This window comes from Etheostoma spectabile, chromosome 12 (assembly GCF_008692095.1).
Source record: "Etheostoma spectabile isolate EspeVRDwgs_2016 chromosome 12, UIUC_Espe_1.0, whole genome shotgun sequence".
Lineage (NCBI taxonomy): Eukaryota > Metazoa > Chordata > Actinopteri > Perciformes > Percidae > Etheostoma > Etheostoma spectabile.
Genome location: NC_045744.1, coordinates 23,443,192 through 23,462,288, shown reverse-complemented (window position 1 = coordinate 23,462,288; position 19,097 = coordinate 23,443,192). Strand labels below are relative to the sequence as shown.

Genomic DNA, 19,097 nt, shown 5'->3' with positions numbered 1-19,097 from the left:
GGGGATCACCAAAGGACCACTAACATGGACTAATTAGTGGGAAGGTGGTCTCAAGTTTATAGAATAAATGTTGTTCCTTGATGTTTTATTTTTAACTGTTTGTGCTTGTGATTTATCTGTTTTTTCAACTGATTTTGTGTAAAGCACTTTGAATTGCCCTGTTGCTGAAATGTGCTCTACAGATAAAGCTGCCTTGCCTTGTACATCCGTACATTTCGTGTTGACACTGCAAAGGTGTTGCTTCAATCTCGTTGCACAGGTACTGCACGTGTGTGTAATGACAATAAAGGCTTTCTGTTCTCTTCTGTTCTATTCAACCAATTAGAATCATCCTCCACAAGGAGAGTGAAACCAACGAGGGAAAGTTCAGCTCATTCCTCCGCGTGTTCTTACTGCAGAGTTGGAACACGCGATGAGTGACGGTACGCGATGAGAGACGGTGGGCGATCATCGAAGAACGCGTGGAGCTTTAGGAGTCGGTGAAATGCCACGAGAAATCCCAAAGGCACAGCGGCACGCCACCTTCAGCTGGAGATAAACAAAGAGGTGCCGCATCTTGCTAATCCTGTGAAGAGGGAGTCAGTCACTGGAAACCTGCATACCAAGAGGATCAAAACACGGCAAAGGCCACGGAGGAGGATTAAAATGTGATGATAGCAACAATAATATGATGTTTGGAAGCAAAACAGAGGGAGTGATTTAGATCTTAGCTTGGATGTAACGCAGTCAGATCATCAGTTTGAGGGGGGTGACTGGCAGGGATTAAACAGCTGATGTTAATTGGGAGTAAAAGCAAAGTGGGGAAGATTATGCAAAGTTGTCATTGTGATGCAAAATAGTGACGTGGAGAGTTTAAACTTGGAGCAGAAGGTCTAGCATCAGGATGTCAATTAAAACGTGTTTCTTTGTCAGTATTGTTACACTCATTGTTGTCGTTGTTATTGATGTTTCCGCCAATTTAAATTAGAATTTCTTCTCTCTTTTGCCTGTTAAGGAGCTGGAAGAGGAGGAAGAGCAAGGGAGCTTCTGGCTCTGGCTCCGTAGAAAGGACCAGGCTTGGGGGAAAGACGGATCCTAAGGCTGGCTGCAGGGGGTGGCGAGGAGATGTCCCGTCCCTGCGACTGCTCCATCACTCGGAGGTGGACTAAAGGTGTCCTGCGACACGTATTTCATTACTTTGTGGTTAGTGTCTGAAGTTCTCCCATGGACTCTGTAACATTGTTTGTGGAAACAGTACCGTGGTTACCATGTTTCAAGCCATTCTAGCGTGGTATTGAAAGCCTGCAGGAAGACTCAATTTGTACCAGTCTTATTAATATTCAACAAGCTAAGCTGCTTGACTCTTATTGGCTAACGGCTAGCCAATGACAGCCTGGCTATCAGCATCCTTTACCCAGCTCATGAATAGTGATGAGCTCAGGCAACATGACATCAGACTGACCAGCTGTTGTGATTGGTCTGATTTCTCCTCTTATTTCTTTCCAGAGGATAGACCTGACAGAGGAGGTGCAGTTCATCTTCACATTCACCACATAACACACACACACACACACACACACACACACACACACACACACACGCACACACACACGGACCTGACATGTTTCATCCGTGAAGGGTGGCACCCGGCTGACGACCCTGCATCTGGCCCAAAAGACACTGGCGGAAGTGCATCTCACCTGTGCTTATAACGATGTTGTTCATGTACATTGAACAAAGTATTAAAACCCAAAACTTATAATTATTCTTTCAAATATTCTAATCAATGTGTTCTGTATGATTTTATACACATTTTCTCCAAATTTAACCTGAAATATTAGGTGTCTTTGAAAGAAACTTTGGGTTCTCGAATGGAAATGAATTCAACTTCTGTGGGTTTGGCTGCACAGCATGTTCTTTAATATAAGTATGACACAGCAAATGTATACATGAAATCAAACATACATATAGCGATTGTATCGTATATTACTATATTTCTTTGTTTTTTCAGTACAATTTAGATATGTTAAGTTCATCTTGCAGCCTGCAGATACAAGCAGGAGAGACAAAGGAGACGCAAGTGTTGCATGACAACAGAAGCTCAGTTTGTCTCCTGCTGCTGCAGAAACAACCCAGCTGTCCTTTAATATTTAATAAATGTGTATAAGTGTGTGAACAAAGCCTATGACATGCAGTATTCATAACTGCTACATGCACAACACAGACATGCGGTACATGTGTTTATGCGTGGCCAGTGCAGAATTGATAAGATCATGATTGTTGTAAGATTCAGATTTATGTTATTTAGATAACCGCTATGAACTTTGCTTATTGGCTCCTAACACGCTCATCATATCAAACAGATATTTTTGCAAACAACAAAAGCAAAAGGGCCCCGAAAAACTTAATGGAAATTTTCTTTTGTTTAACGTCAAGAGTTTCAATTTGGGTCTGAACTTGATCCTAATTGAATCACATTAGATTCCCACTATATCTATGTAAATACATGTGTTTTATGCTTGTTTACTTGTGTTTTTGTCAACAAGTTTGCACCAAAGTGCTATATGATGGGTGATTTTGGTGTGATGAAGAGCTGCTTTTGTTTTTGTTTGCCAGTATGTGTGCATGTTTGGGGTGTGTGTTTTTTTTAATTTTTATTATGTCCCCTCAAGCTGTTTTGTTAACTGTTTTGTCCAATTGTGAATGTACTGTGTTTTTTTTTTGCCTTTAAGGACCTCCTTGAAAACGAGATGTCGATCTCAAGGGATTATTCCTAATAAAGAATTTCACTCTCTATGAATGAAATTCACACATGAAATGAAACCTTCTGGTGAATAATCGTGGGGAACCCAACATGCCAAGCCCCCTGAGGGGTTTCTGGGTTTCCTTTCCTTTTTTTTAATTTAATATCTCTTAAATGTGTCATTGTTTTGGTTTGTCATGTGCTGGAAAAAAAAATCCCAAATCAGATCCACAGACTCACGCCGCTGTACCACGGCTAAAAACCGAGTGACTTTGTGTCAGTGATGCTGAACCAAGAGCTCTTCCTCCCCTCATGATGTCACAGTCAGACCAGCCGCTCGCCTCCTGAAGCACCTCCCGCAGCAGGGCTGCACTCTCAGTCCTCCCTGAGCATTGGTGCTTCAGACAGGGAGAAGATAGGAAGAAGCAGCAGAGGAGGAGAAGAAGGGGGAGTCTGTGGAATGGCACCGGTGCATGGGACCTGCAGCGGAAACATGGATCGGTCCGAGCGCAATCTGAAGGGAAAGCCCAAGAGGAAGAGGAGGAGGAGGAGGAGGTGTAAAGGCAAAGGTTAGTGCAGCGGGCAAAGTGGACGGGACTGTGACACTGACATAATACCAAAATTCATAGTAATGTGGGGGGTTTACAGTGACTTTATTGTGTCAGATTTATTTTAATCTTTAAAACAATCCTCTACAGACACATTTTCAACGTCAAACACTTAATTTTCTGCATTTTTGGTGAATTTTTTGCAACAATTTGCATCCATATATGCAGCAAATGTCTTTATTTATGTAAAGGAAATTGTAATAGGTTATTGGAGAGGGGGGGGGGGGGGGTGTTGGAGAGGCCAGTTTGTGGATTACGCCTATTTCTACAGATTTCTGTCTCATTTGTGTATTAAGAGACTTTATTTTTGTACTTCGTGGCTTGCTCTTTTCATTCTAGTGTATTAATATTATGTAGGCTTGTAGTTGAGCTTTGATATCCATATAATTGCATTACATTGACTCAACAATCGAGCATTCAAGAAGACCTGGGGGTCATCAGGCTACAGGTCTTACCTGGTGTGCGAGTCAAAGATCTCCACATCCTCTTGCAATATTACAGCAAGTTAAGTTGGTTTAAAGTGACAGAATTATACTTTTTGTTTTGGAGGCAGAAACGATTTATAGTTTCAATGCAATTTCATGTGTTGTGTCAAATCCTAGGAGGAGCAAATTTCAAGACCCTTTGGAAAAAGAGTAGGTCTAGACCACACTCTATGATTTACAAAGACCCAACAATCCACTTGTTTTGGTAGAACATGTGTACGTTCAAAAGTAGTTTTAGTTGTACAACAGAAAACTCAGATTGGACAGATAGTCTAGCTAGCTGTCTGGATTTACCCTGCAGAGATCTGAGGACCAGGTAACCATAGTCCTCAGATTGGACAGATAGTCTAGCTAGCTGTCTGGATTTACCCTGCAGAGACCTGAGGACCAGGTAACCATAGTCCTCAGATTGGACAGATAGTCTAGCTAGCTGTCTGGATTTACCCTGCAGAGACCTGAGGACCAGGTAACCATAGTCCTCAGATTGGACAGATAGTCTAGCTAGCTGTCTGGATTTACCCTGCAGAGATCTGAGGACCAGGTAACCAGAGTCCTCAGATTGGACAGATAGTCTAGCTAGCTGTCTGGATTTACCCTGCAGAGATCTGAGGACCAGGTCACCATAGTCCTCAGATTGGACAGATAGTCTAGCTAGCTGTCTGGATTTACCCTGCAGAGACTGAGGACCAGGTAACCATAGTCCTCAGATTGGACAGATAGTCTAGCTAGCTGTCTGGATTCACCCTGCAGAGACCTGAGGACCAGGTAACCATAGTCCTCAGATTGGACAGATAGTCTAGCTAGCTGTCTGGATTTACCCTGCAGAGACCTGAGGACCAGGTAACCATAGTCCTCAGAAATCAGCCGCAGGTTAGAATTACAACACAAAGAAAGAGGAAAATGACAGACATCCGGCCAAAATTGGTGAACAAAATATCTCTGACGCTTAAAATCTTACAAGGGACAACCCTCCAGAGCCCCCGGTTATAATGTGTCCCCCCCCCCCCCCCATGTTAAAACAAAACCTACACCCCTTGAAGCAACTGATCTATTCATCCTGAAAATGACCAACAGATTAAATGACGATGAAAGCAGTCGTTAGTGGTGTGAAAGGGTGAATATTGTGTGAGAATGTGTATTTGCGTGTATTTGGTCTCCTGGCTGACTTCTTGTGCGTCTCACCAAGCTGAAAGCGCTGTCCGTTCCCCTCTCTGTTTACTCTGTATCATGTGTGTGTGTAAATGTCATGTCTCACCATGAGCCCTGGTTAATCACAATTACAGTCGTCTGGGCAACAGGTCATCCTTTTAGGATTAAACTGGCATTGTCCTCCGCATGCTAATCCGCAGTAAACGCTGCAGATTACTCCGTGATGGCTTTCGTATTACGTCCAATGGTTATTCAAACTGCACTAAGCCCATTCCACTTTCATTGATGACCCGTTGGCCTTTTTTTGTACATCAGCGCTGGAGTGAAAGTGTGTCCTCTTCCTCAAATCCCACTATTTTAGGGCCAGAATGCACTCAGCTAATGCCTCCAACAATCAGATGGACTTTAATGCCAGCTGCGCCAGCAGAAGGTGGCATCTTTTTGCTCAAATGTCAGACGTCTCTGTTTACAAGAGAGAATGCACAGCAGCGGGAAACATTGCTGCACTCCCTCTTCGTCCAACAGTTATTCAACAATGTTTGAAGTTTCTCTGCGGGAATCCCAAACTCTCTGGTTTGACGTCTCCCGGCTCCCTCGCTTGACGCAGAAGTCGTTCCCTCCTTTTTGGCCTTCCTCAAAAATCCCTCCATAAACTTCTTCAGAACTCAGCAGCTCGTGTCATCACCAGAACCCCCTCATTTCATCATGTAACCCCGGTCCTTCAGCAGCTCCGTTGGCTTCCAGTTCAATTCAGACTACAATTTAAAATCCTTCTCCATACTTTCAAAGCCGTCCGTAACCTTGCTCCTCCATATCTATCTGAACTCCTTCACACCGCCCCCCCTCCCGCTCCCTCAGATCCTCCTCCTCCCTCCACCTCACTGTCCCCCCAGCCCGACTTGTCACCATGGGGACCAGAGCCTTCAGCCGCTCTGCTCCCAACTCACTCCCACCTGACCTCTGCAGTATCAACTCCCCCCCCCCCCCCCCCATTCAAAACTAGACTCAAAACCCACCTGTTCCAGCTTGCTTATTTGTAAATACACTGTTCCTGTCATTTTTTTTGTTTTTGTTTTGTTTTTGTTTTGTTAAAACTGTTTATACTTTTCTGTTCCCTGTTTCTGTCTTTTATTGTCTGTAAAGCGACCTTGAATGCTTAGAAAGGCGCTGTTAAATAAAATGTATTATTATTATTATTATTATTATTATTATTATTATTATTATTGTGGCCCTCCTTCATCGCAAAGCTCTTATTCTGCCCCGAGGAGCGAGGATTGATACGGGATCTCTGTGAAGCGAGAGACGCATCTCACTTCCGTTAAATTGCATCCACGTTTCCTTCACTTGCTTCGCTTCCTCACGTCTCACTCCGTCCCACCGATGAAGCACGGGAGAGACACGCGAGGAAAAGAAAGCAAGAAAGGAAACAAGGAAATCCTTTTCCTCTGAAGCGTCACATGAATTTGTCGGCTGCACGGGCGGAGTTAGCGACGGCTTCCAGGGAGGCTGCTCTCTGGTATCCTCGCTCATAGCTCCTCAGAGATCCCTCCTCATTCCTCATTCCTCACTCCTCCAGAATAAGAGCTTTGAGACGGCCTTTTACGAAGGAGGGCCAGAAAACACTACCTTTATATGAAAAGAGTTAGCGTTTCGCAGCCGTGTTAGTTTAGACCACTGCATGTAATCACCTATCATCATTTAGTATGCATGTTCATGTTGGCACGACATTTTAATATTATTTAAGTTCATACAACAGCTTGAATTGCGCATTGTAGATGGACTATTCCAAGGTCATGTTTCTATTTCCTATTATTTCCGTTTTAAAGTGCTGGAACACAAGTATAGTTGAAGTTTATATGAGTGTAATGAGAACGTAGTTGTATTTATTTACAAATTGGAAAATTAAGTCAGTAGTGGGCCGGGCAGTATGTGAGTTGGATGAGAATCACTTGTGATAATTTAATAAATAAATAACTAAATAAATAAACCCTTGTTCGTTTTTTCCTGACTTCTGAGTGAGTGGACATCGGGTCATCACAACAAAATTTAAGCCAAAAAAAAAGACACCTTGCAGACTAAGTTGTCTAGGAGCATGGTCAAACTTCAGTCTTAGTGAAACACCTAAACAGCATTAAAAGATTGTTCGTTGTCTTCTACTCGCACGCAATTTTTCACCTCCGGATTTGGTTTATTTGTCGACGTTTTGGTGCCAGGGTAGCCTGGTTGACCCCTGACCCTTCTCAGTTGTAACTGAGTGTGGGTCCGGGAACTTTAACTCACAGCTCGTTTCCAAAGGACATCGCTCAAATGGTCCTTCAACCAATCAGACCACCGATCCGTGTAACGCAGCGGTGACAGCGGCATCCACGGGTTGCTGCACTTTGGTGGCGGTCATGTTGAATGTAAACAAAAAGCTGCTGGCTCGGATGTGATTTAGGCCTCGATTTGGGAAAATTGGAAATGGGCTTCAATGGGATCTTGGCCAGACGGAGTTGCAGAACAAATCTCAAATTTGCCAGAAGTTGGTCAGTTTCTGGTGAGGAGGCCTCGGGGAAGACCCAAGGACTAGGTGGAGGGACGTCCAGCTGGGAGGAGGCCTCGGGGAAGACCCAGGACTAGGTGGAGGGACGTCCAGCTGGAGGAGGTCTCGGGGAAGACCCAGGACTAGGTGGAGGGACGTCCGCTGGGAGGAGGCTCGGGGAAGACCCAGGACTAGGTGGAGTGAGGCTGGGAACTCCGACTTCTCGCTGGAAGGAGGTCTCGGGGAAGACCCAGGACTAGGTGGAGGGACGTCCAGCTGGGAGGAGACCTCGGGGAAGACCCGGGACTAGGTGGAGAGATTATATCTCCAACCTGGCCTGGGAACGCCTCGGGATCCCCCAGTCGGAGCTGGTTGATGTGGCTCGGGAAAGGGAAGTTTTGGGTCCCCTGCTGGAGCTGCTGCCCCCGAGACCCGATACCGGATAAGCGGATGAAGATAGATGGATGGATGGATGGTCAGTTTTCCCAGGCTAGACCCGGGGACCTTTCCCAAGGCATGTTCCGTCTTTTTAAAAACTGCATCTTCAGGGGATTTAATTCCTTGCAATAGATGGGAGATCAAGCAAGTGGTGTGTGTGTGTGTGTTTGTTGCTTTCATCTCAAACAAGAAAACTGCATCACAGCCAACATCTGGTGAGGAATAAGACAGACAGCCCGACTGACCAAATCATTATTTTTAGGGTCACGGCGTCGTCTGACAAAATCCACATGAATCCAGGTCAATGTCTTTGGCTATGTTGACATTTAAAACGAGTGATTCCCAGAGAGGTCATTTGAACTGGACTGGCACACCCCCCACGGCTTATTTCATTGTTTTGGAAAAGCTCTGAAACATCAAGCATTGAATTCTAACTAGGGCGATACTGTGGTGTCCTCCTTCTCTCTGCTCCTTTCTGTGAATTTCTGGAAGGCTTTTAATGTCCTGCAGCGCTGCACCACTACAGCACTTTTAATTGCATCTGTATGTTTTTTGTATGGGTTATGTATTGTTTTATGGCTTCGTTGTAAAGCACTTTGGATACCTTTCGGCTATTGTAAAGGGCTATACAAATAAACTTGATTGATTGATTGATTGAAGCTGGAATTTTAAGATTTGGACATATTAAAGCCGAGATCGAGCATCACTAAACGGCAGAGTGACGGTTCTATCCAAACCCTGTCACTAACTTCTGATAAATGAATAAGAAGGAACTATCTTCACAGAGCATTAGTTTTCATCTGACGGTCACAGTTAATCCAGTTAGCATGGCAATAGCTCCACAGTTGTGCCAATCAAATCGATTGTTTGCCGTGCGCAGACAGTTCGCTAGAGAGAACAACAGTAAGTGAAATGACAGCATGGGGAGAAACTGACCTGCATCTTTCTGGCTACAGACTGGTTTCCTCTGCTGGGTCTAACCAAAACCGCACACCATGACCACGTTTGGATCAACGTGCAGCTGTCAGAGTCAGCTTCTTCCACCGTGAACATTATTAAACTACAGTGGGTACGGAAAGTATTCAGACCCCTTTAAATTTTTCACTCTTTGTTTCATTGCAGCCTTTTTCCAAAAATCAAAAAAGTTCATTTTATTTCTCAGTAATGTACACTCAGCAACCCATCTTGACAGAAAAAACAGAAATTTAGAAATTTTTGCATATTTATTAAAAACAAAACTGAAATATCACATGGTCATAAGTATTCAGACCCTTTGTTCAGTATTTAGTAGAAGCACCCTTTTGATCTAATACAGCCATGAGTCGTTTTGGGAAAGATGCAACAAGTTTTTCACATCTGGATTTGGGTATCCTCTGCCATTCCTCCTTGCAGATCCTCTCCAGTTCTGTCAGGTTGGATGGTAAACGTTGGTGGACAGTCATTTTCAGGTCTCTCCAGAGATGCTCAATTGGGTTTAAGTCAGGGCTCTGGCTGGGCCATTCAAGAACAGCCACGGAGTTGTGTGTGAAGCCACTCCTTCGTTATTTTAGCGGTGTGCTTAGGGTCATTGTCTTGTTGGAAGGTAAACCTTCGGCCCAGTCTGAGGTCCAGAGCACTCTGGAAAAGGTTTTCGTCCAGGATATCCCTGTACTTGGCCGCATTCATCTTTCCCTCGATTGCAACCAGTCGTCCTGTCCCTGCAGCTGAAAAACACCCCCACAGCATGATGCTGCCACCACCATGCTTCACTGTTGAGACTGTATTGGACAGGTGATGAGCAGTGCCTGGTTTTCTCCACACATACCGCTTAGAATTAAGGCCAAAAAGTTCTATCTTGGTCTCATCAGACCAGAGGATTTTATTTATCACCATCTTGGAGTCCTTCAGGTGTTTTTTAGCAAACTCCATGCGGGCTTTCATGTGTCTTGCACTGAGGAGAGGCTTCCGTCGGGCCACTCTGCCATAAAGCCCCGACTGGTGGATTGCTGCAGTGATGGTTGACTTACTACAACTTTCTCCCATCTCCCGACTGCATCTCTGGAGCTCAGCCACAGTGACCATTGGGTTCTTCTTTGCCTCTCTCACCAAGGCTCTTCTCCCCCGATAGCTCAGTTTGGCCGGACGGCCAGCTCTAGGAAGGGTTCTGGTCGTCCCAAACGTCTTCCATTTGAGGATTATGGAGGCCACTGTGCTCTTAGGAACCTTAAGTGCAGCAGAAATTTTTTTGTAACCTTGACCAGATCTGTGCCTTGCCACAATTCTGTCTCTGAGCTCTTCAGGCAGTTCCTTTGACCTCATGATTGTCATTTGCTCTGACATGCACTGTGAGCTGTAAGGTCTTATATAGACAGGTGTGTGGCTTTCCTAATCAAGTCCAATCAGTATAATCAAACACAGCTGGACTCCAATGAAGGTGTAGAACCATCTCAAGGATGATCAGAAGAAATAGACAGCACCTGAGTTACATATGAGGGTCACGGCAAAGGGTCTGAATACTTATGACCATGTGATATTTCAGTTTTTCTTTTTTAATAAATTTGCAAAAATTTCTACATTTCTGTTTTTTTCTGTCCAAGATGGGGTGCTGAGTGTACATTACTGAGAAATAAAATGAACTTTTTTGATTTTTGGAAAATGGCTGCAATGAAACAAAGAGTGAAAAATTTAAAGGGGTCTGAATACTTTCCGTACCCACTGTAAGTACAGATTATTTAATTTTATTTATTTATTCATTCTTTTTTTTTTACATTTCTTTGTATTTTATATATTTTAATTTATTTTAATGTATTTATTCGTTTTATTTTTATTACATTTCTTTATATTTTATATATATTTTTAATTTATTTATTAATTTATTTTTATTACATTTCTTTATATTTATATATTTTTTAATGTATTAATTAATTTATTTTTATTACATTTCTTTGTATTTTATATATATTTTTTTTTAATGTATTTATTTAGTTAGTTGTTTTATTTGTACTACATTTCTTTATATTTTATATATTTATTTTATTATTTTTTTAAATGTATGACTTTATTTGTATTGCATTTCTTTATATGTATATATTTTATTGTATTATTTTTTTTAAATGTATTTATTTATTTTATTTGTATTACACTTCTTTATATTTATATATTTTATTTTATTATTTTTTTTAAATGTATTGACTTTATTTGTATTGCATTTCTTTATATGTATATATTTTATTGTATTATTTTTTTTAAATGTATTTATTTATTTTATTTGTATTACACTTCTTTATATTTTATATTTTTTTTTTTTATTGTTTCTTTAAATGTATTTATTTATTTAAAAGAACAGCAAACATTCAAGTAGAAGTCCTGTTGTATCTTTGTGCAAATCCATCAGCTAAATTAACCCCGTTCTGACTCCAGAACAGTCTTAATAAACCACATTTTAGGTAGCAAGACACTGAACTAAACATGTAAAGTAAACCGGGTTTAATGTTGGTGGAAAGTTTTCTCCGTTAAATATAACTATTGTTTGAAATAAAGTCATAGAAGTGTGTCTGCTACTCTGGAAATAGAAAACAAAACTATAATTGTATAGATGAAAAAGGGCGAGCAACATTGTTTTACCAACTAAACTCTCTCTCTCCGTTGGGAATTAGTGGACAAAGTCCATTGAGTACATAATGAAATGATTTTGTTAATAAGGATTTGTCTCTTTGACCAGATGACGGGATGAGGTTGTTGCCATTTGGCGGTAAAATCCCCTTCTGCGTGGCTTTTCAGTCCAAATTTAACAGTCATTAACTGGCATTTGTTGGCTGTAAAATCCAGTCGGAGAAAACATTTGATTGTCCCGCTTTCAGCGCGGATTACAATTCTCCAACATGGATCAAACATCTGCTCTCTGTGACGAGCCTGTCAGTGGGTTGCTTTTTTTTTCTTCTTCCTGAGGACATGTCATGCGTTTGGACATGTCAGTGTATTGGATGCATTTTGGATAAGTGAGCTCCATCGTGCAGTCAAACTCAGTGGAGCACGTCATTGTGCAATTTCACTGATGGATTCTGCAATCTCCACTCTTCTCTGGGGCTCGGGCTTCATGAAACCATTAGCAATATGGTCTGTGGGCCCATTTAACTTAATTGCAGCTGGATGCTGAGCGGGTGAAGTGCGCCGCTAACCCTGCGAGGGTTAGGGGTCCCGGGTCTCAGTGTGAGGGGGGCAGTTGCTGCCAGGGTTTGAGTCTTGATCCCCAACTGGGGCTGAGTATGCGACATATTGTCACATTCAAACGGGGAAAATCTGAATTTTCTACATCGCGTTTGACTAATTTGTCTCTCTTTTTTTGTTTCTCCTGTCCATCTCCATTATGAACTTTACTGGAAACGGAAACATCCTAAAAATATGAAAACTCATTGAGACACTAAATCCTCTACAGGCGTTTGCTGACTTTCTGACTTGGGTGTGGGTTTATCAAATCCACAGCTTTAATTAGTTGTTTTCAGTTGTATCCAGTCATGTAGTAGGAGATATCACAATTAGGAAGAAGCCGTTTGCGAGGGAATGTACGCGCCAAAGTCCAAGTTTTGAGGTTGTTTTTTCAGATTTTCCTGTCTCCATTAACATTAATAACATAAATACTTCTAAATTGATGGAAATATATGACTAGTGACGTGGGTGAATTTGGGCTGAAACGCAGACAATCGAGGCAGATGAGTACGGTTCAAAGAGTTATTGACAGTGTGGAGATATACAGTTAGAGTTATATATATATATATATACACACACACATACACATACACACACACACACACACACAGATATAAGCTCACTGACATGGGAAGCAAGTCCAAACAGAAGTGATTGAGTGGAAATAAACGACTGAAGTACAAGTATCTCAACTGTGTACTCGAGTCCAGTATTTGAGTAACGGGACTGTTTTTTTGTGAGTGAAAACTTAAAAAATGATATATGATCCAGACACTGGAGCAGTACGGGATAAAGGGCCTTGCTCAAGGGCACTTTAGTGTTAGTAATAGGGGAGGGAGGGGTAAGCGCTACTCTTTTATTGTTCATTTTTTATATTTTGAACAGTGACTATCCAAAATCTGCTTTTTATTAAAAAGACAAATACAGAATAGACACAAAACATGATTATCTGTATTTTGTAAATGTATTTCCATCCAGTCAGTCTGAGATGTTTTAGGGAAATTGCAGTAAATTCTATTAAAAGGTCCTCCCATTACATTTGATCATAATATCACAGTGAAAATACAAATAACACACACACGCACACACACACATAAGTACACACACACACTGATGCCTTATGCTGTGAAAGTCACTGGGTGCTTTCTCAAACAAGCTTTAATAAAAAAAGAATGCATTTACTTAATTTTTGCTTCTCAGCTGAGAGGGTAAATAACGATTTTGACAACAAAAACAATGTTTGGCTGAAATGGGGAGAAAGAAAAAAACACGTTTATGAATTTTAACCAGTGTAATGTGTTCAAAAGTTATGTTATAGAATCCGAATCTGCTTTATTTGCCAGGTATGAGGACACATACGAGGAATTTCTCTTTGGAACATCGTTACTCACAAAGCGCTTACACACACAAAACAACCAAACAATATATACACACACTAATATACATATTCTAAATAATATAGAGGCATGAGTGCAATGAAGAGTGCAATAAAAAATATTTAAATGTGGAGCATAGTGCAAAGGATGATGGGATAAGTAGTATCATGTTATTATATTACATTATGGAATAGGGAATGATGCATAAAAAACAAATAAGTGAGATATGAGAATGATGAGAATTACATCGATCTTCTTTCCTTCAATAACTATTTGCACAGAGATAAAAACAGTACGATTCAGTCACAAATTAATGAGTTTACATGAGACATAGCCAGCTGATCCCGGAGAACAGACAATCCCCAAAACCAGTGACCTCTTTCGTCCATTTTGTTTCCTGATCAGGAAAGGGTGTGACCAAATCCGACCATCACAGCAAACGAGGATATGATTTGGGTATTTTTTTGTGGCATGAGGTATGCGTAGCTTAGAGTAGGCAAATTTTAGAAGTATGATTTTTGGATGATCATCGATTAAAGATGGAGATCGCTGTGAGCAGGGTTTGAACCTGCGCGGGGAATCCCATTGGATTTCAAGTCCAACGCCTTAACCACTTAACCATTTAATGTTATAGAATCAGAGTCAGCTGATCCTGGAGAACAGCAAATCCCCGAGACAAGTGACGTTATATTGGATTGCATTGCACAGTCAATTTGTCCTCTTATATCGTCCTTTTTGGGAGACACACAAGTGGGCCAATCATGTGATCTCTCTCCTCTCTACGGGCCAATCAACAAGAAGAAGAAAGCTTTCCACCGGCGTGCAGCCCCGCCCCTTACAAACAGACCAGCACCCCCCCCGGGGGATCTCCCGTTCTCCCGATGGCCAATCCTGTTGCTCGGGATTCCTTCTATCCAAACCAAGCTCTTTTTCCTAAACTTAACTACTCATTTTGGTGACGAAATTGAACTGTCGTCGCTGCAGGACACTCACTTTTTGTCGGAGAACTCACCTGGCGACCTTCTGTGTTCTGGCTCTGGGATGACTGAAAACAAGAAACTACGTGTCCACATTAGTGTGAAGAGATGACATAACCACTCCAAACAACCGTTTGAGGTTTGACTCCTTTATGAAGTTAAAGTGAGTTCACACTGAGTTTGCCCTCACTGACCCAATGTGCTGGTCCATTAAATATCTAGTTAGTTATTTATTTTCTTTACAGTAGAAAATGATTATTTTTAGGTAGGTTATTACAAATGTAACTCACGCATGCAATAACTAAGAAATATAAACATTTCAGAGAAAATGTACCTTAACATGTTTAATATACTTTTAGATAAACACATGTTACTATGCCTGAAGTGGTTAATATGGTCACCAGGGTTTACACTCTCTCACCACCTAACACCATAATTTCCCTTTTATCTTGGGATCAATATCTATCTATCTATCTATCTATCTATCTATCTATCTATCTATCTATCTATCTATCTATCTATCTATCTATCTATCTATCTAGGAAGCAATAACAAACCACGAATAATCATACAACTTGCACCCATGGATGTAATGTATTAATATCTTCTTCGCCCTCCATTGTCTGCCACGTACAGGTAGACGATGTGCAACAGCGCCCTCTGCGGTCACAGTTCCTGATGGGTCACAGCTTTCGGTGCAACACCAGGACCCAAACCCATTCATGAGAATGTGTTGATTGTTGTGCACTTGACACTGAAACAGAAACCCTCTTCCTATGTAAACCTGCACACATGTCAATGCTAAGCTTCCAGTTTCTTTTACCAGTGACTGCTGATGGTCCCTGATCAGGCTTTTGTGGCAGCAGATTGCAAAGTCTGTGGCTTTACCCAGAACTTGATTTTTCTACACAAAATCCGAAAGAAGGAAAAAACCACGAGGACACATGCAATCCACAATTAGTGACAAAATAAAACCCAATCTTTCAAAGTGATAAAGTGGCAGTAAAGCAGCAGGCGAGGGCATTACAAGTTGAAACGAGGCCGTTGTCAGCCGTCGACAGCCTGCCTCAGATTACTGCCGTCACTGTTATTATCTCGCGCGGCAATTTCATTGCACGTTGCCTTATGTTTCAGGCAATAATTTCATCACTCATTTCCAAATAATGACCATCAGTCTGTTGATTTGAAAGCAGGCGTTAGTACGTTTGTTGCTTGAGAGGGATTTGATAGTTTCTGCACTAAACTAGATTTAGACGTAAAGTTAAAAAAAAAAAGCTTTGTAGTGTGTTCTCACTGCGCATGAAAGACAATTATACTTATAAATAGATATATAGATCTGCAGTTAAATCAAAAACACTCAAGAGCAACAATTAAATTAGACAGTAACTGAATAAAAGCATCATGCAAATGAGGATTGTCAGGCGTTTCCAACACGCGCATTTTGTAAATCGTCTCTGACCCATGTACCCCTGGAGCATGTCTTGTTTTCTTTTGCAGATTCATTTCTACAGTATACTTATAAGATTAGTATTGTCCCAAATCTGGAGGAGCCTTGCATTTTGATCTTAACTTGTGTATGTTGTGTCTTGATCAAGAAACAAAGGGCTTGACCAAAGATCCCATAAGCCATCCAATTTTTATTAATATTAATTTTAAATATGCACAACTTTGTGATCAGGGTTTAAACCTGCGAGGGATTGGATTTCAAGTCCAACGCCTGAACCACTTGGCCATCACAGTTTTCTACACTGACGCAGTATGACTAGAAACCATGGACTGTAAAATAAATGGACAGAGCATCCAGTTTGAAAAACTGCTGCGAATGTCAAGAGTATATTGCTGCAGCCTGGAGCGTCCCATGTCATCCGTCCCGTCTCATGCGGTCTCGTCTCATGCAGAGGCGTGTCCAACGGTAAATCCAGAGTTTTTTTTTTTTTTTTTTTAACTAAACATGTCTATAAGAGAAATGCTGACTATCAAACTGATGAATAAAAACACTTAAAATATATGTTCGTCTATAAAATAAATGCAGATTATAGGCAAACTAAAAAAATCCTTCTGCCATCCCCGAGTTTCTACTTTTCAAAATAAAAGCTTGCATCTGGAATCAAATACTAGGCCTAATATCTCTCTTTTCAAAGTTAAAGCTCACGTCAACTATCATGCTAATCAATAAAATATTTGGTGTGTTTTTAAATATTTTAAAATATATGTCCGTCTCTAAAAAAATGCAGGTGATAGGCAAACAAAAAAATTCCTTCTATAGCTGCAACTTGGCTCAAAGTTGTAGCTATAGAAGGAATTTCTCTCCCGACAGAGTTCAAGCATTTGGTTTTGTTTAAAAAAATGTCCCCCTTTCATACAACACAACACAAAATACAATAGAACCGCTGGCGGAAGTGGAAGAAAAATTCAATCGCATCCCAAGACCGTGGCAGCAGAGATACGCAGTCGAATGCAGGACGGGTCCCAGAGACCCGAAGGCCGATGCCGCGGTAGTAGAAAAATAGAACCGCATTCTGCCCCGGGTCCCAGAGACCCGACAGCATTCTGTCCCGGGTCCCAGAGACCCGACAGCATTCTGTCCCGGGTCCCAGAGACCCGACAGCATTCTGTCCCGGGTCCAAGAGACCCGACAGCATTCTGTCCTGGGTCCCAGAGACCCGACAGCATTCTGTCCCCGGTCCCAGAGACCCGGCAGCATTCGGTCCCGGGTCCCAGAGACCGGACAGCTGAGGCCGACAGTCGCTCTCGCCATTCTGATAAGCAGTTGTATTTGCAGCAATGTCCCAGTGAAGTGTGAAAACAATATAGAATAGGCCTATACAATTAAAAAGTCTTGGAAAGCGTGCAACATGTTTATTTTTGTAGTCTTGTTGATGTGTGTGCAGATCGTGGATTGTTATCCCTCCTCAAGAGAGCCTGCCGTTAGTTGGCAGAAACGGCTGCGTTGCTGATGCCGGTTTCATCAGATGTAGCCACGTTAATATGGAACAACACAAGCATAACATTCAGAAATGAGCAAACTACATGTAGGCTATGGCAAAAATTTTACTTTAACAGTTTTTCAATTGATTGCAACAAATGTGGTGACGAATTTACCCGTGACTCCATCTGGAAACTTATTCGCAATATCGTAATTTTGACCCTCTGGATTTACCGTTGGACACACCTCCGCATGAGACGAGACCGTATGAGACCGGATGACATGGGACGCTCCAGGCTGCAGCCATACCCGTCTCGCAAATGTGGAAGATCCTTGTCTGATCTCCAGCAGGGGGAGACAACCTAAACATGCATCATATCTGATGTCCAGCAGGGGGAGACATCCTAAACATGCATCATATCTGATCTCCAGCAGGGGGAGACATCCTAAACATGCATCATATCTGATCTCCAGCAGGGGGAGACATCTTAAACATGCATCATATCTGATCTCCAGCAGGGGGAGACATCTTAAACATGCATCATATCTGATCTCCAGCAGGGGGAGAGTACACACAACTGCATTACATCTGTGATGACACCTTGAGGGTGATTGAATTTAATCAAGATAAGAGAAAACAAAATTTTTACAATTTGATTTCGCTGTGAGCAGGGTTTGAACCTGCGTGGGGAAACCCCATTGGATTTCGAGTCCAACGCCTTAACCACTCGGCCATCACAGCTGTAAAACTTGATCTTGATTTACTCTCCATATCCAAAAATCCCTGACGTACTTTATTTCAGTGCATTCCAATAAGGACACCAAGGAGCCCATCTCATAAGTACAATAGACACCTTTAGATGATGTGACATAAACTTTGTTCATAGCATTCTGATGCCCTTGATCTGGAGGATCCATGTCTAACTGTATCAACGGCGGACTAATGGGAGTTCCACATATTTAACCTCTAAAGGATTGTTGGCACCTTAGTTTAGCTTGAATGGGGCTTGTTAGTTACCCTGGCTGTCTTTTAACAAGGTGTGAATGGGTGTGGCATCAACAGAAATAACAAAAAAGGACAAGAAGAAGTCCATCTCACAAACAAATGACAAGTTTCAATTATCTGCAAACTGATGCCCTTGATCTGGAGGATCCATGTGTAGCTGTAATAACTGCAGACGGATTGATGTCCAATGTATTTTACCTGTGAAGGATCATTGGGATCTTTAGGGTCTTTGAGTTTAGATGTCAAGTGACAAGGTGTGACAACAACAGAAACAACACATTACCTTAATTCGCTGTGAGTAGGGATTGAACCTGCGTGGGGAAACCCCATTGGATTTCGAGTCCAAAGCCTTAACCACTCGGCCATCACAGCTGGAAAACAAGACCTTGATTTAAACTCCAAATCCGAAAAATCCCTGACATACTTTATTTCAGTGCATTCCAATAAGGACACCAATGAGCCCATCCCCCAAACGATTGACAACTTTTGATGATCTGCATTCTGATGCCCTTGATCTGGAGGATCCATGTCTAACTGTATCAACGGCGGACTAATGGGAGTCCCACATATTTAACCTCTAAAGGATTGTTGGCACCTTAGTTTAGCTTGAATGGGGTTTGTTAGTTACCCTGGCTGTCTTTTAACAAGGTGTGAATGGGTGTGGCATCAACAGAAATAACAAAAAAGGACAAGAAGAAGTCCAT

General features: G+C 41.8%; 1 protein-coding gene and 2 non-coding genes across 4 annotated transcripts in view; 1 reads left to right on the top strand and 2 right to left on the bottom strand.

Moving 5' to 3' along the window:
• The first annotated feature begins 3,059 nt into the window (after positions 1-3,059).
• The window catches only part of LOC116698873 (double-stranded RNA-specific editase B2), a 36,519-nt gene continuing 20,481 nt past the window's right edge, over positions 3,060-19,097 (top strand). For both annotated transcript variants that reach the window (XM_032531097.1, XM_032531096.1), the window contains exon 1: positions 3,060-3,291. In XM_032531097.1, the coding sequence (XP_032386988.1) occupies positions 3,183-3,291 (109 nt within the window). In that variant the 5' untranslated portion in view covers positions 3,060-3,182. The remainder of the gene's footprint in view (positions 3,292-19,097) is intronic.
• On the bottom strand, positions 18,048-18,129 carry trnas-cga (transfer RNA serine (anticodon CGA)). Its single transcript has one exon. It is a non-coding gene; the product is annotated as a tRNA-Ser (tRNA).
• Positions 18,684-18,765, bottom strand: trnas-cga (transfer RNA serine (anticodon CGA)). The gene has a single exon. It is a non-coding gene; the product is annotated as a tRNA-Ser (tRNA).